We start from the raw sequence: 26,863 nt of genomic DNA, 5'->3' as shown, positions 1-26,863 counted from the left end.
ATGCTATTTCACCAGACTTAGGCTTTATCCCGCCTCTTTCTAGAATTGTATTTTTTTCTGAGAAATCAGCCATGCATATAGCTACAAACGGTTAGGACAAATAGGACACTCCAAATTGGGAATCATATGCCTTATTTTTGTGGTTAAGTGAAAGAAATGGATAAAGGGAGGAAGCTTTCATAGGAACCCACTGCTAAAGAGACTATTGTTTCTATACCAGTTTACCAGAACAGTTCATAACTGCCTTGTCAGTTGTATGTTAACATGAATTCCTTGCTTGGCCTGATCAAGGAGTGATCTTTGTGAGTGTGTGCACGTGCAGTTATGTGTGTGTGTGTGTACCATTTTGCTGGTGATTTATAAATTCAGCATCCACACTTATCTTATAATAATTTGGCTTATTTTTCTCCTTAGTCCAGACTTGCTTTTGCCATTTCAAGTGCTTCTCAGCTGAGGTGTGCCTGGCAAAAGCTCACTCACTACCCTTTGTTCCACTTACCCCCAGGACACTTACTGTCTCCTGGATTATTATCCAACCCCCTCTCTCCTCTCTGGTTCTCTCACCTATTATAATTAAGTTCACTTTGATTTGAACAGATTGGACGATAGGAATTCATAATGCTACATCCTCACAGTGGAGCTAACTGATTAAGTGCTTTAAATTATTCCCCCTGACAGAATGATAAAGTTACAATCTGTTCTGAGATGATCTACAGCTTGCCAGACTCCTACAGCTTCTTTCTACATTCATTTATCTTTTTGTCAAGCAGAGTTTTTTTTTCCTAAGCTTCAATTCCATAGATCTTTTAAAGTCATCAGCACATCTGAATTATTAATGAGGCTTTTGAGGCAAGGTTCCTGATGGGCTGGTTAAAAAAGGTTGTATAGAAATCTGGGACTGTGTACACATCAAAATAATTTCAGCTCCATTTAAAAAACCATTTAGTTCAAATGTGACATAGATGAACCATTATGCATTTGTAGAAACCAATTTTTTTGTGTGATCTACGATTAAACCAACCTTTCAGAGAGGAGTAAAATGTGATGGTTATCACATTTTAAAAGCACTGCCAGGCCGCTGAAACAATTTCAAACTATGACTTTTTCCATTGGTTTATGTGTAAAGACAATTTTCAGAAGAGCTGATCCCAGTATCCGTGCTGCTTCCCGAGCCACCTTGGTTTCAGCTCTGCCATTATCTGGACTGTGTTTGCAAAGGGATTTAGTGTTAGGTTGGACATGCTGGGTTGGAAGGGAGAGTGAACTCTGCAGATGGAAACAAGCAGGTCTTTTGGGTGAAAGACCTAAGACAGCAGCAATTTGCTGAAATTTTTACAACTGCTGCAGAGAATAATTGTCCAGAATTTAGTCTTTACAGTTCAATTCAAAGTTGACATTTTGACCTTTCACGGCAGAGAGAATATCAATTTCCTTCTGTCTGTAAAACAGAGAGTATTATTTCACCATGTACGTTCTTTCTCTCAAGTTTCTTGCCATTAAAAAAAAAAGGTCTAAGCAGAGAAATCCCTGTGCTTTAACCATTTGGCTTTCAATGCAGGAAGAAGTTGTGTTAAAGCACATTTGGGAGACAGGTTGGGTTTGTGTTGTGCCTGAGAACGTTTTTTGTTTTGTTTTGTTTGGGGGCGGGGTGTGAGTAGAGGTACTTTGTAAGTCTATGTGTTGTTGGAAATTTACTCAACAGAGGACTTTGGAAGAAATGAAAATGTATTATTACTTCTCTAAGCATTTCCGTCAAATGTCTGGGGCAAAGATACTTGATGAAGTGATTCTCCTAAAGGACTTACAGGAACAGGCACTTTCTGATTGTCAGCCATTGCACATGGATGCAAAGTGTGCCAAGCGTGATAGTGACACTGTACTTTGTTGAGTGTTGCCTTCCAAAGAAGACACTGTAAGTAGTGCCAATGATTGGATGCAAAATTGGAAGAAAGGAAGTGGGATGATTGTTAAAGCTAAGTCCAAACCCCTGAGTTTATGCTCCCCTCAGGGCCTCATCCCACAGGCCAGAGCGCTTTCCTGAAGCCTCATTTCCATCCTAGAAATGACAAGGGCAGTGGATGTGGAGGTGAGGCTTCATCAGTGTCAGAGAACAACTGAATTGTCCCATTTGTCCATAAGATGCATAATGCCATCACTGTATGTGACTGTTAGGAGTTTCTTTTGCATGTCAGCGTGTTGAGTGGCATTGAGCAGTCTGTGGCAAGTAAGTAAGTGGAATTAGAAAAAAGTTGGAATGTAATTGTAGAGACAGACAGGCCAAATTTCTGGCACCACCCTTGGAGTTGTTACCCAGCAAGGCCAGCCATGCCAGCGTAGGTATTGCCTCAAGTACCCTAGACAAGCAATGAGATGTAGACCAAGGAGAGGCCATGGGTTAAGAGCCAATGGACTGGCTTTCTGACATACATGTTGCATAAATCTGAACAAGTTATCACAGGATTTATCTTAGAGTTTCTCTTCTGTAAAAAGGAACTAATGTTAAGACCTTCCTAACATTCTTTGAATATTAGTGCCTATAGTACACTTAGTAGGCACACTATATGGCAAGTAAACGGAGGTGTTAAGACTATTACTATTATTAGCTTGCTTTGCAGGCATTACAGCAAGCATCCTGACAAAGCTCATAGTCTTTGCTTTTCAATTTTGTGCCACCACGTCCTGGATGCCTGGCTTTGAACAAATCTGTCGTTCAAATGCTGTATCTTTCAAATGGAGATATTAAAGCATCTAAATCTGAGGTGGTTGTGAGGCTTTGATAAGGTAATATATGTAAAGTGCTCAGAGGAGTGGCCTTTGCTATGCATTAAGTGGTTTGCTTTTAGTAGAAGGTTAGCATTAACGAGTACTCTCAGTACTAAAGGACTAGATATGGAGGAATGGTACCTCTTTGTGTGATTGCAAATGAGCTTGAGGCTGGAGAAGTGAGGTGTTAAATTGGCATTTACTTGAATTATGGGGACTGTGACAGCAGTGATGACAGGGGAGGATTATTTGGGTAGTATTCATTTGGATGGTGAGAAGAGGAAGAGGAGGTCAAGGGCTACCTTCATGTTGGCTCATGGCTTTCACCTGACAGGCATCCTACCCAACCTGTAACCATCTGCTTCTTCTACTGTGACTTCCTTACTGAGCTCAAAGGGACCCAAATCCTAGTCAGGACTTCCTTTTTCCACCAAGCACCTTAGGAGTAGATGAGGGTGAGGGAGTTGGGCTGATTGAGTGCCTGGTGCCAGAATCAGAGAAAGAAACAGGCTGCAATGTGAAAAGGAATCTCTTTGCTGGCTCTGTGAGTTGACAGTGCTAGGGGATTTAGACTTTTCACACAACTACTCCCCAAAGAAGACTGCGTTAGACGGGAGATGATGATATGGCAAAAGCCTTTGGAATAACTGGCCCTCTCCTCACTGTACATAGAGCTAAGGTTTAGGGAGAAAAACAGGGAAAGGGAAAAAAATTCATTTGTAGCATGATATAGGTGAGAAAACCAAGAGGGTTACCCGGTTGTTCCAGCATCAAAGGGAAAGCTGTATGACTTTCCAGCTCATTTTTTCTTTTTTTTTGAGAGGTGAGTTGGCATTTGCCCTCTGGTTCCAGAGATCCTAGTTCCCCAAGTAGGGTCAACTGCCCACAATGTTTTTGCTTCACTCTTTGACCAGAATGTGACTATTTCAGAGAAATAGAAATCATTTGCTTGGAGCCAGAGAGGTTTCTGCTCATGGGAATAATCTTACATCTTAGCAGATCCCCACCATGACTCTCTTTGCTTCCTTAACTGAAAGGCTAATGCACTTGGTAGAGCCAAGTTGCCCTGCTCAGCCCACTGCTATAGACCTATGGCCAATGCACATCAGAGGGGGGAGTTTTCACTCTTCCATCTCAGAGAGAACAATCCCTCTCACCTCCCTGTGCAATTAATGTGCAGCCTCCTGGTGGCAAATAGCCAGTTTAGTGACAGATACAAAAGTACTGACTTAAAAAAAAAACCCTATTATGAAAAAGCAGGGGTGAGTTGAATAAAGCTGATTGAGACATTGATTTTTATCCCGTCTGATTTCCACAGGCCCTACAGTTTCCACACTCTCCTCTCTTCTCTTCCAGGATCTTGTTGCTATAGGAACCTGGCAGGTGGATTTAATTGTCTCTATCGGGATGCAAACACCTTTAGGCTTTCCCCATGCTGAAGAAGAGTAAGTCAAAGGTATTTTTTGGTCATCTGGGATCTTAACAATGCGGCAGAGGTGCAGTCAATTTATTTACTCACCAAACTTATTGGACTTTCCTTCCCCTTTCTCAGAGCTATGTACCCTGTGTACTCTGCTCAAGAGCAGCCAACAACCCAGCCGCACTGCCAACCACCTCCAGGCATTGCATGTTTGTTTTAAAGATAAGCCATGGAGGCAGAGACCATAGATAAAACAATAAAAGATAGAAGCATGTTGAAGGTCACTTTAATTCTCAAATGTTTTTCGTGCTTATTATGAGCAAGGCTCTGGGTTGTGACCTTTAGTATTTACAACATCTTGAGAATTCTCCCACACTAGCTCTATGGTCAAGGTCCAGTTTTCTCTGTCCTGTGCAACTGACTGCAAAAAGCATTTACTGGGGAGGCTGATGGTGTGGTCATCTAGGAGTATTGAGGCTGGGGTGGTTTCACTATGACTTCGCTGCCATAGGGGACAGTTGGTCCTTTCAAAACTTAAAGTAAATTGTATTGTATAGCTTAGAAATTGCTTCTCTTCAAAAATGGTGCAGATAATTGAGTTTCTAGGGGGGGGGTTACTTCTTAAATGCACATACTTTCTTCTCAAGTGGACTCTTTTCACTCTCTACCCTTACCTACTTGGCCACCCCCCTCCTTTCCTTTTTTCACAGTAAGGGGAGGGGGAGACATGAGAATTCAGCATGCCTCCCTCCTGAGAGAACCTGAAAGGAAGTTTAGAATCACCTGGAAAACAATGGAGAGGATGCTTTGGAAAAGGGCTCTTCAGAAATCGAGGAAAGCATAACAGTCATTTTGGCTACAAAGTCATAATGATACCTTTCCCGAATATATCATTACTCAAGTGCAGTCAAGTCTCAATTATGTGCTTAGAGCTTAGGGAAAATCCCGAAATTTCATCTCATGTCATAGACTTTTCCCACTCCATTTCCACCACAATGTTGTCTCATAGAGCTGCAGACAGCTTGTTTATAGAACACATTTTAGGTCTACTTCTCTCTATCTGCCCAGTCTCTGGTTGGGATTTAACAAATGTCCAAAAGGCAGTAGCAGGAGAGACCTGGGTAACACTGAGACTGAAATGTCAGCCCCCAGGTAACTGGGTGGAGGCTACTGAGTTTATATAGACAGTCGAAGAGTTTGAATTTAGATTCTTGCTGATCAAACATAAAGGAAACTAATGCTTTTGCTATTAATGACCCTCCTGATTTACAGCAAAAGGAGGATACAGTTTGAAACAAGTAGGATTGCCAAATAGAATAACTGCATACGTTTTCCAGAAGTTTATCACCTGGCACCATCACTGAATTTTGTGGCTCTTGCCAAGGTAAACACAGAGATGTGGACAGACTGGTGGGCACCAGGTTGGGGTGGTGGTAATGGGGGGAAGTGGAGGAAGCTGGGTGTCTTGATGGGGAAATGCTTTTGGACTTGGAGCAAATACCAAGGTGGGCGGGGAGGCCACGTGCAGATTGAAAGGCAAGCCAGATGGAGAGACGTTCCCCCCAAATTATCCAACCCCAAAACCAGAAACACCAAAACAAACTCTAAGGGATCTAGCAGTAGCAGCAGTACAGCCTCATTGCACTGAGCAATTTAGAAAGTCAGGGAGGAGGAGAAGGGAGGGAAGAAGAGGGGAAGGGGGGGGAAGCAAAACAAAATAAAACCACAAACAGAACAATATAAAGAAAAATAAACAAACCAATAACAGAATAAAATTTGTAACTCCTTTTTTTTTAATTTCACAAAAGTTTTCACAAGGACAACGTCATAGAAGAAAACCCCCAGCAGTGGCTAGGTCATGCAGAACCATGAATTGTCATACCTTGGCCCATTCTATTCATCCTTGTTGCACTTTAGAGAGAGAAGTAAGCTATGTGAGTTTTACAATGCTTTTAAGCTGTCATATTTCCTGTTGAGCACTTTAACTGGCACATTCTCACAGTTATAAATGTTCGGAGGGCATAATTTTATAACCTCTTTTGCGAAGAAGGCACAAAGAACGCTTCATGATCCAGAACTAGGGGATTTGTGTGTGTATCTATAAACATACCTATGTTTATAGATACACACATATACAGATATGTGTGTCCATCTATATAGTTATTGATAAAAAGATAGCAGGTTATATATCATACATAAATCAATATAGAGGGACAAAAATAATTTGAAAAATCTTCCACTTGTGGGGTTTTACAATACACATGTATACAATTATTCCCCACCCCATTAATGGTTTGAACACTGTACTGCCCTGTCTTTGGTGTGGTGGCAGAGCTTCTAACTGAGCCTTGCCATTTTGTCAGTAAAAGTGCTTGTCAATTCACACAGCAAGCAAATCTCCAAGACTATCATGCTTGAGAGGATAGGGGGATCCAAAATCTAAACTCAGAGCATTCACCATAAAAACACCTTTTTAGAGATGCTAGCTGTGACAGTTTTCTCCTCTCCTCCACCCCTACTCTATCAGATGGAATTTTTGAAAGTAAACATTTAAAATATGTATATACCAGCCCAAGTTAGTCCAGCCAGATGAGAATTTGGTTGCAGTGGAGCTGGCTGATTCCTTAAGAACTACTGCGTTTGCCTAAAGCATGATTTGCATGCATAAAATAGCTGAAACTTCAAAGTGAAATAAGGGTACTTTTTTTCCTACTTTTCCACTCATGCTTACTATCTGTTAAAAGAAAGACAACCAGAGTTAAAAAATGGTTATACCAAGAAGTATTTGGCTCACTGTTGCACTCGTCTTCTACCCCACCTCCTAATGACAAGGAGCAATTTTCTGTTATTGTCGTGGACATGTCTGTGTGAGTTGGCTACGTTTGTTCAAGAAATTGATGATGAAGAAATTTTCTGTCCAGCATCTTGCTCTGGGATAGCCAGAATTGTGTAGCTGTGCCCACAGTTTGAGGTGGTAGTTGGCTTTTGCCTTTGTTGAATCAACTGTAGTTGTTCTTCCTACATTCCGATTTATCGAGCATGTCGGCTCCTAGAAAAACATGATCTGCTGCTGGGTTTATCTGCCTCTCACTCTACCAAGGCTCCAGCCCTCGCTCATACCTGGCACTGGGGCTCTGGGTAACCAAACAAAGGGGAGTAAAAGGTCCCCTGAGAATGTGTGGAACAATACTTGCTCTTTCCTGAGCATTATTTATTCTGTACATAAGGTAAGTAATTCACCTTTTAAAAGATGTAAAAGTCCCAGGAAGGCAGTTTTTAATGACTTACATCTGATATTTATGATACATATGGCTTTTCATCCCAAATGTCAAAAGTGAAAGAAAAAAATAGCTATTCATATGGCAGCGTAAGAAGACAGAATAACAATTTAATATGCAATCAAAATCCTTTTCACTAAAATTAAATGACTAGAATTTGATACATCCATGAATGGAATACTATTCCTACCTCAGTAAGGTTAAAAACGTTTATCTCAACTCCCAAAAGGAGCCAGCTCTGGGACAAAAGGCCTTGGCGAATACCTAGAAAAATCTCCAATGTTCTCTTATAACAAGGAGGTGCTTAGTACTCGTGTACACAAACAGTGAAAGCCTTTCAAATACTTCAAGGTATTTTTGCCCAGAGAGTGGAGACAATCAATACATTTTTGTTGTTTTTGGTTGCTTGTTTCACATCAATGTGTGCTAACAATGTGTGCCAACACATTGTGTGTTTGTGTGTGTGTGTGTGTGTATTAAAGGGAGAAAGAACAAACAAAAATATAAAAACCCAAAGCATCTTGACTTCCTGACGAAATTAGAATACCCTTTTCTTCTACATTAACTAAACTTGCTTTGCATAAGTGACATTGATCACCAAGTGCTTCCTCTAATCCTTGAACTCCATTCCTGCAGTGAGCTATTTATGTGTGGAGCATGCCTTTGGGTTTTTCCCCCCTACAATCATAAATATCTTTTGGTCCGTCTGCTTATTTGCTGTTGTGCTCAAGGGTTTTATGGTGGTGAAATAAAAATGACAACCACATGCACACTATCATACATATGCAAATATGTGTAAAAAAAAGGGGGGGAACTACAGGGGAAAACAGGGAAAGTTACTGTTGGAAACACCCACTGGGGAAATGAGTGGCAGATACAGTTTCACACGGTGGTAGTGGATACACATATCAGAGCCGCTCTTCCTGCACGTACTTCTGTTTTTCTCGGGACTCCCGGGACTTGGGCCGGTTCTGTCGGTTTGCTGTGGATGGGATGGAGTGAACGGAAGAACTCTTCTTGCTGGAGGACTGGGATGAGTGGGAGGAATGGGAGAGGCTTGCCCGGGACTGGCCGGCGTTGTGGTCAAACTGCATTAAGCAGAAGATCAGGTCCGTCGGCACGAGCTCAAACTCGTAAGGGGGGTTGGTGATGACATACCTGAACGGGGAAAGCAAAGAGGTTACAAGCTGAGAATCACCAGGGACAGGTTACACTTGTGCTTGAAACAGAACTGCCCAACAACTCCAGTCTATTAGAGCCACACTTCTCAAAGTTGAACAAATTAAAAACATGGAAGCCTGGGTGACCCCCACCCCTGCCCCTGATACTTGCAGGGATTATATTTATGTAGCTGTCATGGTTATGGTCTGGCTCCCTATCATGGAAGACATTAGAATTCTAAAAGCTCTACAAGTGATTCAAATAGTGGAGAGAAGTTGACACTGGTGATGAAATGGGTTTTGGAAAGTTGTATACTTGAAACTATACTATGACTAACCTTGTAAATCACAGTGCCTCAATAAAAATAAATAAATAATTTTTTTAAAAAATAAGAATTTCTGTATTAGAGGATCTAGAAAATGTATTTTCAGCTGATCTAAATTTTAAAGTTACTAGTAAAGTGAACTAGATCTTCTTCTGTTTAATACTACAAAGATCATGCAGTCATGAGCACTGGCAAAGAAGCTGAATTTATGCCACGAGTGAGAGAGCTAAACCCCATCTACTATTATGCTCCTCATGCCCTTTTCAATACAATGTTGAGTTCACTTCTTATGCCTAATAGCCCAAATGCTTGTAGGAGCTTCCATTTAACTTGCACTGAAACTCTCATTCTAAAATGTTTGTGGACCGGCCTACCACCAAGATGTGATCCCGGGGGCCGCACGTGTGTGCGGCCTCTCCGCAGCTGCACAAACGTGACTCCAGATGCCAGCTAAATTTTTCAGCATGGGCAGCTCCTCACAGAATGTCTCCAGACTGAGAACTAAGCTGCGGCCAGATGTCCGCCCAGGAGGGGAAAGATTTCTCTCTCTCGCCTCTTCCTCGCCAGGGGTGAAGGGAGTGGTGACCGCCATATTATGACGACCACAGATGGGGTTTACAAGCTTGCAATGATCCAATATCTGGAAGAAATCTCCCTGGACTTAGTTGCTAAAGTACAGAAATCCAAAACCTCATATCTCATCACAACAGGTCTGACTCTAGTGGGGTACTCCTAACAATAATAGTGTTGAAATATTTAATGTAACAAAAGTAGATAGAAAGTAAAGTGAAATTTATCAGTTACATGGTGGAGGGGTGCAGGGGGACGGGATGGGAGGTGTTCTGTGTTTTGTTTTGTTTTTTGTTGGTTTCTTTTTTTTTTGGTGGTGGGATATGGGCACTGGTGAAGGGATGGTTGTTTCAGCATTGTATAACTGAGACTTAATCCTGAAAGCATTGTAATTTCCCACATGCTGATTAAATAAAATAAAATTATTAAAAAAAATTTTAAAAATAAAATGTTTGTGATTCATACCACAGGATATTCTGGGGACTGTGGAGGCTGGGCCGCACATAGCAATGTTCAGGTCTTACTCCTGGCTCTGATTTCAGGAGTAACTCCTGACTCTGCACATGATCTGGGCACCATATACAGCTCTGGGGGTTGTCAAGGTTAGTGTATGAAAGGCAAGTATCTTGCTTCTATACTATCTCTCTAGCCCCGTCCTGTAGAATCTTTATTGATAATGTCAGAGTATTTTGTGAGTCTTTGAACTTTATCTTTTAAAAGTGAATGGTGAAAGTTTTACTAAAGAAAATAAATATAATAGATATCCCTATTTATCATTCCTTCTTTAACTGTTTCTGGTTTGACTATGGTTCTCTAAAACCAGAGAGAGTTTTAAAAAAATATTTTCATCTATAGGAATAGATCACAAGAGTTGTTCCCCAGGCTAGAGACTTTTGTATCACCTGGGAATTACTTATAAATACAAATTCTTGGGGCTGGAAAGAACATTGTAGTGGGTAGGGGACTTGCCTTGCTTCTTTCTGACCTGGAATGAATCCTCATTACTACATATGTTCCCCTGAGCCCTGCCAGTTGTGATTCCCGAGCACAGAGCCAGGAGTAAGCCCTGACTATTGCCAGATATAGACCACAAAACTAAACAAAACAAACAAAGAGCCAATTTTTAAGAAACCCCACTCCAGATCTACTGAAACAGATGCTTTAATTGTAGCATTTTACCAGCTTTGTGGTTGATTCTCCTGCTCACTAAACTTTGAGAAGTCTACTTTCCTGTCCTGAAATTATTTTAAACTTTGGCTCTATACAGCAAGCTCTGTGCACTTATATGTTAATTATTTATTCAATATAGCTCAGTTAAGTCAAAGTAATCAGAGTGTAATTAAAAACCACCTCCAGAAATTCTGAAATGTAAGTTATGCTGAGAAACACTCATTCTCTATAGGAGCATTTATCAGCAGGGCTGGGGTAGAGGGGAGGATATTCCAAGGAGACCACAGGTTAAAATCACATAAGTGGGGTCAAAACATGAGACAAGGAGACCAACTGGTAGGAAGGAGAGCTACAGGCAGGAAACAAGGTCAGAAAGGGGCCACACTATATGGAAATGTTTGAGAAATCCTGCTTTATAACATTGTCATAACTGCTTTTGTTCTTAAGGTAGTAATATACAGTTCTCTTAAAAATAAAAATATAGAGGCCAGAGAAATTGTGTAGTTGGTAAGGCACATGTCTTGCACATAGCTCACCCAGGTTGAGCCCTGGGTGAGCTATGCACAGTATCTTGAGCACAACACCACCAGAAGTGATCCCTGAGCCCAGAGCCAGTAGTAAACCACACTCAAAAGTAAACCCTGAGTGTGACCCAGAAAACAAAGCAAGGAGTCTAAGATGCAGCAGAAGCCATTATCTTAAACACGAGGAATACAAAAAATCCCTATATTAGGTACAGACGGAATCATCTCAGTTACTAGAAATTTAGGGAAGATGCTTCTATTCAGACTTTGACAATTGGATGATGGAACTACTCTATAAAATTTGAATTCTTCCTCTAATGTCTTTGGATCTGCTATTAGATATGTAAGGGGAAAAAACTTCCTATAACCTCCAAGCCCAGTGTTGGATTTAATGTGGGCAGAAATGGTACCCTGAGAGCTTTGACACAGCCCTCTGCATTCACACTGCAGGAAAAGGAAGGCATTTCTGTCTGCATCCAGAGTGGGCAAACAGCAACAGCAGGGAATGATACTTACCTCTTTGTACACTGACTGGGGGTGCTGAGGTGAGCATCTCTCAGCCGGTAAATTCCAAAACAAAGCATATTATACGTTTTCAGAGCTTTGCAGAATAGATCACCATAACAACCACCATCCTGAGAGACAGTAAAAGAACAGAGAGAAGCATCACATTTACTTGTCTGCAAGATGAGAGGTCCAGAGGGAGAAGAGACGTTTTACAAAAGTTGGTTTGGTATCTTCTGATCTTCTGAGCAGGTAGGTTTGAGCTGAAGGGCTGTGGCTAAATGTGGTTATCAGATGATACCTCACTTTGGTTGCTCCTCAATGGCTCCCATCTGTAATAATGAGAGCACTAGGAGCTGGTGATTTCTTGGTCTTAGGAAGGCGTAAAGTCTAAAGGGCTTGGAAGTACATTCATTTGGGAAGAACCGGGTCTACAAAATGGCCATGAAGTCTCGCCCCAGCTCAGCTGTAATCACCCTGCTCTGACTGTTGTCAGGCTGCTCGAGTGATAATTAAAATCACGGCAAGGAGAAAAGACCCTACCAGGTACTATGGTAACAGACTCTTTCAGGTAAGGACTGTGTGAAAAGCACAATTTACAGACCTCAGAGAAGGCAAGAGAGGAAGAGAATGTGTTTCCCTAGTTGCTGGAGGTCTGCAGGCTCAATAACTGGGATTCACAGTTCTAATCAGTTCACAGTCACCTTTCAGGGCCTGGGCCTAATGTGGAATGTGAAAGCAAATCCACCCAATGGGAAACGGTGGCTCCTATGACCAGTTGCAGCCAACAGGGCCACTGAGAAATGACTTCACTCATTTTGTTATTTTTGTCACTGGAATTTCCATATAGCTATCATCTAAGAGGACACACTTACCCTTAAAAAAACACTTTATCCTTTTATCATCTGAGGGAACATTCTTACCTTTTCTTTTTAACACTTTATCTTTTAAAGTGTGTAAGTAAATCATAAAAAAAAATAAAAGAGAAATGAGAGCTGCCTCTCAAAACAAGTCCAGTCTAACACAGGTGCCTCTGTTTAAACAAACTAAAATAAGGGGCAAGAAGACAAGATTTAGGGAAAAACTAAGAAGAGGTGACCTTCTTGGTCCCTTTTCCACTAATATGAAAATAAATGGACTTTCTGAGTGACACCATTTTGTATGTAGTGGGTCTTCGTTCTTAGCATTTGTAGCTTTCAATGCATGCATGGAATTGGGTTTAAAGAAGGACCGAGACGGCATTTTTCTGCCAGAGCACCTCCATGAGGGCAGTGCTGGAACTCACTGAGAAGCGTTGGTGCCTGGCTGCAGGCAGATCACGTGGAAGAGATGTGCTTGGGTTTCAGAAATGCGAAGATCTTGGTATGAAATTAGAGGCTCTCAAAGATCTGCTTGTGACACTGCTTGACTATGGGTTCTTCAAGCACATCATTAGCCTCTTGTGTTTAAAAAACCCCAAATGCTTGCTTGTAATATGATATAAAAATTCAGAATTTCCAGGTTCGGCGTGGGTATCAGTGGTCTTTGAAAGCTACTCATGGGCTGTTAAGGCACAGTGGATGTTAAGTTTCTCTAGAAAGGAGTCTTGATTGCATGAAAAATCAGGAGGCAATCACCAATGCCTCCTGACTTTTCAAAGACATTTAAGGGAAGTGAACAAGCCCGCAAGCCCAAGTCAAGTTTCCTCATGAGTATTCCTGATAGGGCCAGTCCTCAATTGCTCTGACCCTTGGTTTCTTAGTGTCTCAGCTATCAGACGTTCATTGCAGGTTATCATGAGGATTAAAATGAAGGAGGATGGAGCCAGAGTATAGTGGGTAGAGCATTTGCCTCGCATGCTGCCGACCTGGGTTCCATCCCCAGCAATTTCTATTGGCTCCTGAGCCTGCTAGAAATGATCCCTGAGCACTGCTGGGTGAGGTCCCCAAAAAACAAAAATACATCACTTGGTGTAAAGCACAGTGCGTGGTACACAATAAACTAGAAACATCACCTATTTCTAGTGCCACTGAAAGCAGAAAAGACAAAGGCCTCTGGCTGCTGTCTGACACAGTCCGTGTAGATGCCGTCATTGTCATTCCTGGGCAGCAGGCTCATGACCTCTGTGCTGTGAACTCACCCCTAAGTCAGCAAAGGGGCCATCCAGCAGGGCTAACTGGGCCACGCGGCAGCGGTCCCTGTTGGCCAGTGTCTGGGGGGTACTGTAGCCCCCTCGAAGGGCGTTCTCTTCAGCAATCAGAGCCTCAAGCTCCGGCGTGGCCCCGCCCGTCACCAGCGTTCGGATCAGAGTAAGGATATTGTCATTGAAGTACGTCTGCAAAGAGAAGGCGGGAGTCCTTTAAGCAAACACCCCAAAGTCACGACAACCGACATCCAAATTACAACTTTCCCTGGTATCTCCTGTTTGAAGCTCTGGCCTGTCTCTTCAAATAATTTTATGTGGGAAGTGAAAAGACAGCAGCCTCCAATTATTCCATTCTTTTCTCTCCTACTTGGTTCTGCCATAAGAGCCTGACTTTTTAAAACCAATTTTGGGGATTTTTATTAAAGGGCTAAAGTCTAAATGACTGGTGTGTGAGCAGTGGTGTAATTCTGCTTCCTCTTCTCAAGTCCCATGGCTCAGGAACACTGGACATAGTATGACGGAATGCAGCCAGGCTGCAGCCCAGGCAGGCTTGCCTCTGCCGTCTCTCTCCCGAGTTCCCAGGAACTACCTCCCCCAGCAATAGCCAATTTCCCTCTGTTGGAGTGAGATGCTCACAGCAGCATTAAAGCCACAAAGTGCAACGATTTATCACGTGCTTTGATAACAGCCTAACTCAGACATTAGTTAAACAATTAAATTGGCAGATGGATTCAGTGTGGTGAATATCCTCATCTGTGTCTTTTCATTGGGTTTGGTTTTACTTTTTTTCTATTTTTAAGCACAGTAGTCTGTGGGCAATATAACCTAATATAGAAGTTTCTCTCTGTGTACATTTATCTCACATCTGAAATATAACAGGTCTGTCAGGAACCAAACAATGGGAGTTTAAAACAAATTAATAGGGTGTCAAGGAAAGGAGTTCAAGAAGACATTTGTCACCCCGCCTAATTTGAGAAAATCTCTGTTAAGGGTTTGCAATCCATTTTCCAGTGTAAGAAGAAAGCAAACTGGCTAAATAAAATCAAACCAAAGTTTGCCTGTGGCTTTTGAGGATGTGTGTGCCTTTGGGAGCAGGCTAGGAAAGCCAGCAACATTTTTATTTTTATTTCAATTCCTTCTTACACAGCTTGCCTGACCAAACAGAGCAGGGAACAAACCAGGTAAATCTGCTTTGCCAATACTAGTTCTGTGGCTTGCAGGTGGCTGCCTAATCAAGCAGGGCTTCACTTTTCTCATCCCTACAAATAAGCGGTAGGTAAAACCCAGTTTATATGCAAATAATCCCAAGAGAATTTCTAAGTGCAGATGTGAGCTGGATTTACCTTCCTCACTGAAGCACTACAAAACCAAAAAAGACAAAGTGACACAAAAATTTCCCACCGCAAACTGGGAATGCTATTCATCACTTGCTGACCTTTCCAAGGGGAACCTATTCCCCACCAAAAGTCAGATTGCTCTAGGGAAGAGAGACAGAACAAAGACAGGGAAGAAAAGGGTTAAGACATAAGGATCAGATTGGTTAAATGATGATTTGTGACTCAGTAGCAACAGGACCTTAGAAACTTATTTAATATTCAGTGAGTTCTTGAGGTCTTTGGGACTTCTGTGAGACGCTTGCTAAGTTCAAGTATTTCAGCAAAGTAACAGGCTACAAAATAAATATACAAAAACCAATTGAGTATGTAAAATAAGCAATAAAGGAAAGAAATTATGAAAACTATTTTACTTATGATAGCAATACAAATATTAAAATATTTAGAAATAATTTAAATCAGCAAGGTACAAAATTACTACTAAAAGCTACAAAATCTTTTCTGTAATTGAAGAAAATAGAAATAAATGGAAATACATCCCATGTTCATGGATTAGAAGATTCTGTGTTATTAAGGTGGAACTATGTCACCAAATATTGGGGGACATAAATATATTGGCTAAATTATAAAACCTGTAGAAAATACATGGGAGTAAATCATGAATTCAAAATCAAATTCTCAGATGTCACCTAAAGCATAAGAAAATAAGAACATATAGGTAAACTGAACTTCATCAAAATTAAATTTTTGTATATTAAGTGTATTATCCAAAAAATAACAAGAAAACCCACAGAGAGAAAGAAAATAAACGCAAAATATGTGCCCAATAAGAATCTAGTATATATTAAATAATCTTACTTCTTGAACATAATTTTTAATGGACAGAAGAGTTGAATAAACATTAATTCAGAAAAATATATACACATGGACAGTAAACAAAAACATGCTTCACATCAGTAGTCAGGAAAATGCAAATAAAAACCATAATGAGATGCCAATTTATGTCCACTGGAATAACTGTAATTTAAAAGTGATAATAAGGGCCTAGAGTGATAGTATAGCAGGTAGTGCATTTGTTTTGCACAGTTGATCTGGATTCAAACTCCAGCACCTCACATGGTCCATTGAACACTGCCAGGAGTGATCCCTCAGTGCAGAGTCTTGAGCACCATCTGGTGTAACCCCAAAACAAAAATCAAACAAAAAAAATAAAACAACAAAAAAAGAAAATTGATAATAAGAGTAAGAAGGATGTGGCAAAACTAGAAGATGAAAGCAAGTCTGATGTGTGATAAAGCTACTTTGAAAAATAGTCTGGGAGTACATGTATGGTTAAACATAGACCACATAACCCAGCAATTCCACTTCTACTGTATTTCCCAAGAGAAATAAAAATGTATGTTAAAATGAAAACTGGAACATGCTATTTATAGGAGCATTATTCAAAATAGGCAGTAGATGCCTATTATGAAACAATTAAATAAAATAATCCTAATGCCCATCACCAAATGAGAGCATAAATAAAATCTGTTATATCCATGTATGCATGTTATTTGGCCATAAAAATAAATTAAGTACTTTAACATGCTCTAACATGGATGAAGCTTATAAACATTATACAAAGTGAAAGAAGCCAGTAGCAAAATACTACTATGATTCCATTTGTGTGACATGTCCTGTAGAGGCAAATCTATAACTGTAGAGAGTTGATTATTAGTTACTTTAGGTTGGATAATAAAAATATCCAAAGGGTATAGAGTTTGATAAAAGATAAATGAACTGCAGTGGTAGTTATAAATATTTGGTTTACTAAGAAAAACATTGAATAGTGCAATTTTGGACTGGAGCAATAGCACAGCCGGTAGGGCATTTGCCGTGCACGTAACTGACCTGGGTTTGATTCCTCCAACCCTCTCAGAGAGCCTGGCAAGCTATGGAGAGTATACCACCGCCCCCCCCCCCCCCCGCACAAGAGAGCCTGGCAAGCTACCCATGACGTATTTGATATGCCTAAAACAGTAACAAGTCTCACAATGGATGGGTTACTGGTACCTGCTTGAGCAAATCGATGAACAACGAGATGACAGTGCTACAGTGCTACAGTGCGATTTAACTGAGTGAATTACACAATAATTGAATCTCAATAAAGATTTTTTAAAAAGCAGATAAAAGTTAGCTAAATGTTAATGGCTAATTTTGTTCTTACTTGTTGTTGTTTGGGGTCCACATTTGGTGGTGCTCAGGGCTTACCCATGGCTCCATGCTCAGGAATCACTCCTGATAGGGATCATGGGACCATATGGTGTGCCAGGTATCAAATCCAGATTGGCTAAATGCAAGGCAAATGCCTTTCCCTACTATCTCTCCAGCCCAATGGTACATTTTTATCTGTTTAGACTCAGAAATTTCTATGTTACATTACATCTTAAAATGTGTTACATGTAAATTTCATGTTCAGTGTTGTGAAAAATAGTAATAAGAATTAAACTGTAGTAATGAAAATTGACATATCCAAAAACAGTAACAATAAGTCTCTCAATAAGAGACGTTACTGGTGCCTGCTCGAACAAATCGATTAGCAACGGGATGACAGTGACAGTGACAGTGACAGTAATGAAAATTACACCCACCTCAACATAAACATAGTATTGTGGACATAACTTAATTTTCCTCAACTACATATAGAAATGCACATTGTTTTTCTTTCCCTTTGTGAGAAAGATTGTAGACATTGAGGAAAACACCAGAGGTCAAACCATAAATACCAAGTGTTCACAAATTGGTAAGTAAAAAGCAAACAAATAAATAACAAAAACAAAACAACTACCTCTTCTGAGCTGAAGAATAAACAAAAGCTGCATATCAAAATGGCTCATAAGGGTACCTAAGAGATAATACAACAGGTAGAGCTCTTGCATTGCATGTGGCCAACCTGGGTTTGATCACTAGGACCTCATATGATCCCCTTGAACACCACCATGAGTGATCCCTGAGTACAGACCTAGGAGTAAGGCTTGGCCACAGCCGGGCACAGTACAAGCCTTCCCAGGCCCACTCAAAAACAGGGTTCATGAAACAAGTGTGGCTAATAACAAGAATGATAGCATATAAATATTTAAATTTAAAATATTAAATTCAAGAAGAAAGGAAAAACCAGCTTAGCTTTAGACTTATCTAGGAAACATAAGTACAAAGAGTTTTGAGGGGATATATTTATTCCAGAAATTGTACACACAGATTGTCAATTGTCTGTAAATACAAGGTAATAATGTTTAGTTTGATTACTAAGCATTTATGTATATGCTTCATAAAAAACAGCCCTCAAAAATAAAAATCATGTAGCAGCACTGCACATATACAACATTAATTTGGTGAAATAATTAATATTAGTGAAATTAATATTGGTGAAATCATACTATTGCTGAAAATAAATTTTTAATTGAAAATAAATCTGTGATTAATTTTGGATTAAAAGAAAAAATGAATACAAGTGTCCAAAATGATGTAAAACTTAGAAACATTTTTAATTAAGCAAATCTGGCTTTTAAAATACTAAATAAATTGAAATATGAAAGCAAAAAGTTTATTGTACATAAAATATAACTGAAGAAAAATGTTAAAATACATCAAAAGAAAAATTATGCAAGTTTATGTCAATTATAAGGATTATTTTCTTATTAACATTATAAGAATTATTTTCTTATTTTCTTATTCTTTTAAGAATAATTTTTATAAGCTAGAAAAATGAGTTGAAGGAGGAAAATGGAAATAAAGATGTAAATTGCCAGATTTTTAGGGAATAAAAAAAGAGCTACTAAATATTTCTAAATAATAATAATTAGAATATAGTTCCCAGTATATTTATAGAATGTCTGATCTCCACTAACTAGAGTTAAAAAACACAAAGTATATTGTTTACATATCCCCAGAGAATTAAATATGCACAATATAACACATATACTCAAGGATGGATAAAAAAAGACACAATTATGCATGCATATATAAAGCATAATGTAAAACTATAGCATTATAAGTTATATAATACAAAAATTCCCAGCCTTGTTCAAAATCTTAATTCTAAATCTATTTCTGACCGTTATAGAGACAAATAGGATGAAGCAAAATAGAACTAGAAACTTATATTTCAAAGAAAGTTTTCTATGTTAAGTAAGTTAGCTTATGTTGATAGGTTTAAGTTTACCACAATGAAGCAACTTATTTATGAATAAAATAATATAATAAAAATAAGAAAGTAACACTCGCAATTACATAAAATAAAACTGGTATAATAATGAGAAGTGATAGTAACATATACAACATGACTTTTTTAGGCTTCACAGTTCAGACTAAATTAGGAAATTATTAAAGCAAGAAGGATGACTGAGCATATATTTCTGAACCTTATAACATTTTCAGATAGCTAATAAACAATTAAAAAGCATGGTCAATGACCAAAAAACATAAAGCCTCAACATGTATAACAAAGGAAACACTGTTACTTACTACATTAAAAAAACAGTAGAAGCAAAAGTAAATATTCCAACTCAGAAAGTTTTTAATAAAATGGATATGAGGGACTGGAGAGATAGTACAATGGGTAAAGTGTTTGTCTTGCATGCAGCCCTCCCAGTTTTATCACTGGTATCCCATATGGTCCCCCAATGCCTGCCATTGAGTAAGTCCTGAGTACTGCCAGGAGTAAGTCCTGGGTACTGCCAGGTGTGGGCAAAAAACTAAAACAGAATATGAAATAGCTATAGGTAAGGATGGAAATCAAACATTGAATATTTAAAAATTAAATGATGTTTTATAAGCAGTAAGTACGACCACATCAGATTAAGAAGCCTCTGCACTAAAAAAGAATGACTAGAATAAAAAGAAACCCTATGGACCCTTGATGAAATCTAGCCTGACTCCTTTTATTTTTAAAGATTATTGGGACCCAGTTATATCCATTTTTCTACACATGGATTTTTGTTCTAGAGTGGCAGAACAGAGTAGTTGCAACAGAGTCTATGAGGCTTTCATAAGTCTTAAATATTTACCATCTGGTTCTTTATTTAAAAAAAAAAAATTATTGAGCCAGAGAGAGTGGGTAAGGCACTTGCCTTGCACACACTAACCATGGTACAAATCCCCAACACCACATATGATCCCATGAACACCACCCAGAGTAAATCTTGAGCACAGAGCTAGCAGTAGGTCCTGAGCATTCTAAAGTGTGTCCCCAAAACAAAAACAAAAAAAAAAGTCATCACTTACTATATGATAAATAAAAAAGTATGGTTGTTACTTCTTAGAGATAGTTTTGGTTGATTTTCTTTTTCTTTGATTGTGCTTATTTTTATATTTCTTTACTTTGAGTATATATTAAATTTTCTAGAAAATAAATTAAACTCATACAATTCAATAACAATCACAACAAATAGCCTCAAGTAATCCCATCTAAAAATTGTCACTAAAGTGGATTAAATATTTTCCAAAGATTTGGAAATCTTCAGTGATTTCCAAATGATTGATAGGTATATGAAAAGATGCTTAAAACCACTAATCAACAGCGAAATATTAATCAAATCACAATTAGGTATCAACTCACATGTGTTATAATGATTATATATATATATAAATGTACATATATATACTATTTTTTACAATGGTTATATTTTCCATAATACAGCTCGCGGAGGACACTGATATACTGAGTTTGAACGCTCTGTTTGACTGGGCTTTGATGACTGCTTCAATCTCAACAGAATCAAAGGCCTTCTTTGATTCTGAGAATCAAATCAGAGAATGTTAGACGGCATGGCATCTTGAACTTGAACTATCGCAAAACCTACATGAGCTTGGTCACTATGTGGATATGGTCGATCATGCTGAATCCTTTTCAGAACCTGGCTTGCTTGCATGGTTGTCCTGTGTCTAGTGTTCTGCCAATCCTATTCTGCCAAGCCTATAGACGACAGACAACAGATAGATCAGGCAACAGTTGCTGATGTTGTGGATGTCTCCCTTCTTGTACAACAGAATGGTTTTCCATTGGGATAGAACCTTGCATTCAGACAGGTAGCATGTGAAGAGCCAAGCCAGTTTATTGATGAGTACTGGTGGCAGATTCTTCAGGTGTTTGGGTCTGACCTTGTCTGGACCGTATGCGTCTGTATGCGTCTTTACCTATGAAATGGCATGTCAGATTTCAGAAGGGAGAATGCTGGGAGCGACATATCCATCCTGCGGAATTTGGTATGTGGGCAGGTGGACTTGGCTATTGAAGAGATCCGAGTAGAAGACATGGATAACCTTTTCCATTGTCCTTCTTGAAGATGTGATAGATCCATCAGGACATTGGAGGGCAGTCATCTTGGTCTTGTAGTTGGTGAAGGACAGGAGGGCATTGTGAATACTTTTCCCATCTTCAGCCGCATCGGCCAACACTGCTGCTCTTCTTTCTTTGAGGTCTTCCTTTATTGCTTCTCTGGACAGCTTTGTGAGCTCAGACAGCTTGTGATTGCCTCAGGCTCGCACCAAACCACATTGGCAAATGAGCTCAAAAATTTCCGAGGACAGGCGTCTTTTTCTGGCTTTCTTACTCTTGGCATTCCTCGCACAGTTCACAGTCTGAATTAGTCAATCGTATTCCTTGTCAATGTTGTCAATGATGGCATCTTCCCATATTGCCACAATAGTGCCAAAGAGCTCCCAGCTGATGATCGTTCTGGGAGTTCTCTTCTTAAACTTTGCAGCCCTTTCTCCCTGCTCTGTGAAGTAGAATTTCTCATTAAGAAGACGGTGGTCTGATCCCGTTTGGAATTTTGGGACAACAGTGACATCGGTCAGGCAAAACCATGGATTGAATATGATGTGGTCAATTTCATTGTGGAACTGACCACCGGGAGACTCCCATGTCCAACGTTTAGATTCGGCCTTCTGGAACTGTGAGTTATCATAGATGGTCTTGATCAACATGATGTACTCAGACAGTCTCTCACCTTTTTCGTTCCATTCTAGGCTGTGGGTCCTAATGTGAAGTTCTTTGGGCAACCTTCTCGATCCTATCTTGTCATTAAAATCACTGACAATGACCTTGTAGAAGGTGTGGTCTTCTTTATAGAATTTCTCCAGCTCCATGTAGAACTTCTCAATTTCTTCTTTGTCGTAATTGGATGTTGGTGCATAGACGAAAATAGAAACTGCCAGCAATGAGCCACATCTATTCAAACATAAGTGTCCAAATTCAGATTATTAGGCACTCGAATGAATCGATGCTCATGGCCAAGTTTGTGTTGACGAGGACACCATGTTGATGAATTCACCACTAGGATCTCACCATTCTACAAGGAAGTGATCATTGATGTAAAGAGAGGGGTGCGGCAGGGTGATGCCATTTCACTGAAACTCTTCAGTGCCGCCCTCGAGAACATCATGAAACGACTGGAATGGGAAGGAATGGGAGTAAAGATAGACGTTTGGCAACTATACTACCTCTGCTTCGCTGATGACATCGTTCTAATAACATCAAACATTAGCCAAGCAGCATGAATGCTGGCCAACTTCAATAGTGAATGCGGAAAGGTCGGACTGCAGCTGAATCTCATGAAGACAATGTTCATGAGAAACGGACTAGTTCCTGATGTTCCATTTGCTCTCAATGGAATGAACATCTCTGAATGCAACAGCTATGTAGACCTGGGTCAAGAACTCATGATGAACGACTTGGTGCCAGAACTGTGTAGGAGGAAGAGAGCAGCTTGGAACACCTTCAAGAGCATCAAAGAAGTTGTTAAGAGGATGAAGAACCTCTGGCTCCAGGCACATCTTTTCGACTCCACTGTTCTTCCTGCACTAACATATGCCTCAGAGACCTCAGCCCTACACAAACAGGATAAAAATGCTATTTGGGTCTCCCAAAGAGGAATCAAAGAGCTTAGAGTTTCACATTTCACTCAAGTGAGAGAAGGAATCCAGAGTTCCGACCTCCATTAATGATCAAGGATCAGGGATGCTGCCTCATTTGCCAAGGCACCGTAAATCAGATGGGTCAGACACGTAATGCGATTTGGAGATGACTGTTGGACTAGAGCCATTACCAACTGGATTCCATGGGACATCAAAAGAATGCCTGGCCACCCACCTACAAGATGGTCGGAATTCTTCATCAAAATCCTGAATGAATGGTTTGATGCTCTTCATTTTCCTGGAGCGAGCAGATACCATTGGGCTACACTAGCACACCACAGGGATGAATAGAGACGTTACTGGCGCCTGCTTGAGCAAATCGATGAGCAACAGGATGACAGGTGATACAGGTGATACAGGTTCTATTTCAAAAAAGAGTTGCTAGGATGTGAAGACAAAAGGGATTTTGTGCACTGTGGTGGGAATATAAACTGATATAGTCATGGTGGATACAATTTGAAAATTCTCAAAAAAAATAAAAATAGAACCATCATGAAATAATATAATAATATGAAATAATAATAATAAAACTATGAAATCACTATCTTGAAGAGATATATGTACTTCACCTTTTCACTTTCCACATTCAGTGCCTAACATTTATAGTAATGAAGATATGGACGTATCCTAAGTAATACACACACACAAACACGCACGGAATGAATCCTTCCATCTGTACCAACATGAATAAATTTGAGGGAAATATGCTAAATATAAGTCAATAGGGAAAGATAAATACCATATGATCTCACATATCTGAGAAATAAATTAAAAAGAGAGCAGAACAGTTGTCAGGTGGGGTGAGGGTAAAAGAGGTGTAGGGGGTCAAAAGGCACAAACTTACAGCTATTATATTAAGTGTGCAGATAAAACATTGGTGATATATTTAACATAAAAATGACCTTCAAGAGCCAGAGAACATGAGATACCATTTTTATACCAATTACAGTGGTGTATGTTGGTGCAACTGAATTATGGAGGTAATCTGGTAATATGCATCAAGAGCTTTAAAAGTGTTTACATTTATAAAAGTACAGTAAATTTACCTCAGATAATAAGTGAAAATTTTACCAAATATTCACTTGTTATAATCTTTTTTCTTAGAGTTAATTTCTGTTACAACAAAATGTCCTAAAAAATAATTTGCTTATGCACATTCATATGATAGGGCAGATAAAGTTCTATGGAAGTTTAGCAACTCATGATACCCGAGAATAATGACAAGATTAATTGCTCTGGCTGAAATACTAACTGAAAAGAAAATAAATGACCAAGATATGTAACTGGTAAACCCACATTTATCTGTCTACTAAAAGGAAAAATTAAAAAAACAACCATGCTGGTTTATTCTTTTTGGAATAAGGGTCATTAAAATTCTCTTCTCAATACGTTTCTGTGCTTTCCAAATTTTCCGTACCTAACATGGATAACTATTCTAATAAAAACCCAATAAATGCTTTTTAAACAAAGAATACGCTAAGATCTGATTTTGAGGGCATATGTCTGGGAGGTCGACATGAATGGATATTGTTTTGTCAGCTCTCTGGGACTTGACTTTAATCGGTTTCACCTTCTGTGATGGTATCGGTTACACTGAAACAGTATAATCTTTTCAATCAGTCACTGACATTTATTGAGCACCTACTAATCCTTAGGTCTTGTTTTAGTTTGAAATTGTACACTATCCAAAAACTATGCCACTTGCAAAATTGCCCATCAACTGATACAATTTCAGGAGGATCACAAGCTTTCACAGGTTCCTGAACAACTTTGAAACACAACTCTAAATTCTTTCCTTGCCCTCTGAGTTGGTATTGCATCCCAGATTGCACCCCAGAGTTTTTCCCTGCAGGTATCGAGGACAGTAACATGGGCCGCAGTTTCTGCTAGGACGGAATAATGCCTTTCTGTCAGCAGAATACTCTCTCTCCCATTTTGATGGTTGCAGTTTAGTAGACACCTATTGACTATCAGTGGAGATGCATGCTGAGAAATGCATCCCTGGGTGATTCTGTCATTATACAAATGCCATAGAGTGTCTTACACAAATTCAGATGGTACAGTTTTCTTCAAATCTAGGTTACATACAGGGTCTACACCATTGGAACCCCATCATTGAGACCTCACATCAACTGAACCATTGTATGCCGCACACTGCCTGTTCTTTCAGTATAGCCTATGGGTATGTTCTGAGCATCTATCAAGGTCTTTTTATGATTTGCACAATTTTTAAAAATAGAATGTTTTCCCTACAAAAAGGTGTTAATTAGTTACATGGAAAGCATGTACTTCTTCTCATGGTAGGGTGCTGCTTCATGTAGCATACAGCATTCTGCAACTAAGCACCATATCCAGAGCTAAATTTATGCCCAGGAAGTTGCTGTACAGCATTGTGGGGAAGATTGGATCTTATAACTGCATATGTCAACTACCAATGACTGTCTCGGAAGATGAGGCAGCTAGAACAAACTTTTCTACAACTCACTAAAAGACACATATTTTTTCTACATTAACACGAGTATTGAAGAAGTACAACACTCTGAAGAGAAGACTAACATGAAGGTGTGATCATCTGCCTCATAGGTTTCTGTGCCTTGGCTTCTGACCTTTCTTTGCTTTGCTTTGGTACCTGTTCACTCTCCCTGTACTGGAAGCTGCACAGAATCTCCAACTTTGGCAGCATGAGTCTCCGGCAATGTTTTGAGCAGATGGCTGTTTGGAATGAGTCACTTAAACATTGGGAAGAGCTAAATTAGGGCTCAGTTTGTTGTCTGGAACCTGGGCAGACTATGTAATGTTGCACTGTCGTCCCATGGTTCATCGATTTGCTTGAGCGGGCACCAGTTATGTCTCCATTGTGAGACTTGTTACTGTTTTTGGCATATCAAATACACCATGGGTAGCTTGCCAGGCTCTGCCGTGTGGGCGGGATACTATTGGTAGCTTGCCAGGCTCTCCGAGAGGGATGAAGGAATTGAACTCAGGTCGGCTGCATGCAAGGCAAGGCACCCTACCTGCTGTGCTATCACCGCAGTCCAGGGCAGACTATAGAATACAGGAATTCCATTTCTCATCTCCAACACCAGCATTCTACACTTGGTCTTTGATTATGTGTACAGATTCCAGAAGTCAGTATGCTTTTAAATCCCTGCCCTGCCTTTTAATCCCTGTGAAGATGGGAGAGTTTTGTAATGTTTCAATGCTTCAAATGCCTCATCCATGCAAGGGGGATTTTTAAAAACCACCCAAATTACAAATGTGTTAAATGAGATGCTTTGTACAACTTCTATTTCGCAAATAGCACTAGATAAATAAAAGGGTGTTTTTTTTGGGGGGGTAGGGGGAAGTGATGCAATCTAAAATACTTCCTGGGCCTCTGTGATCTCAGTTCTGATATCAGAGAGCTTACCCAGATCACCCTTTGATCTCTGTTTTGATCCTTCTCAGATCTGTAAGCGAACAGAGGAATGGGAAACCACAAAATGCTTGGGGAAAAAAAATACTGGTCCCAGGAGGGAAGCCTGAGCCCACAGCGCCATCTAGCCTGCCGAAGACAGACCCCTCTCCCCTGCCTGTGTCTCCAACACTCAGCAGCATCTTCTCCTTTAAAAAAAAATTTTTAACGTATAATTACCAGAGCTTATGTTTCACAGTTAATGCTGTCAAGCCTTTTAAACTAATTGGTCTTTTATAGAAAATTTAACTGAAAATTAACACATCTTTTAATAACATT

The 26,863-nt window shown here is 39.7% G+C and overlaps 1 protein-coding gene across 21 annotated transcripts in view; it reads right to left on the bottom strand.

Annotated features, from left to right (window-relative positions):
• Window positions 1–26,863, bottom strand: part of KCNMA1 (potassium calcium-activated channel subfamily M alpha 1) — a 767,652-nt gene that overhangs the window by 8,269 nt on the left and 732,520 nt on the right. For 11 of the 21 annotated variants that reach the window (XM_055131433.1, XM_055131426.1, XM_055131427.1 and 8 more), the window contains 3 exons: window positions 13,835–14,029; window positions 11,728–11,846; window positions 8,395–8,619 (listed from right to left, as the gene is read on the bottom strand). In XM_055131433.1, coding sequence (XP_054987408.1) covers window positions 8,395–8,619; window positions 11,728–11,846; window positions 13,835–14,029 — 539 coding nt within the window. Of the gene's footprint in view, window positions 1–5,953; window positions 8,620–11,727; window positions 11,847–13,834; window positions 14,030–26,863 lie in introns of those variants that run through there. The other 10 variants (XM_055131423.1, XM_055131424.1, XM_055131425.1 and 7 more) reach the window with 3 other exon arrangements.

This window comes from Sorex araneus, chromosome 3, assembly GCF_027595985.1.
Source record: "Sorex araneus isolate mSorAra2 chromosome 3, mSorAra2.pri, whole genome shotgun sequence".
Classification (NCBI taxonomy): Eukaryota; Metazoa; Chordata; class Mammalia; order Eulipotyphla; family Soricidae; genus Sorex; species Sorex araneus.
Note: the sequence above shows the minus strand (reverse complement) of the source record. Positions and strands in the feature narration are given on the sequence as shown.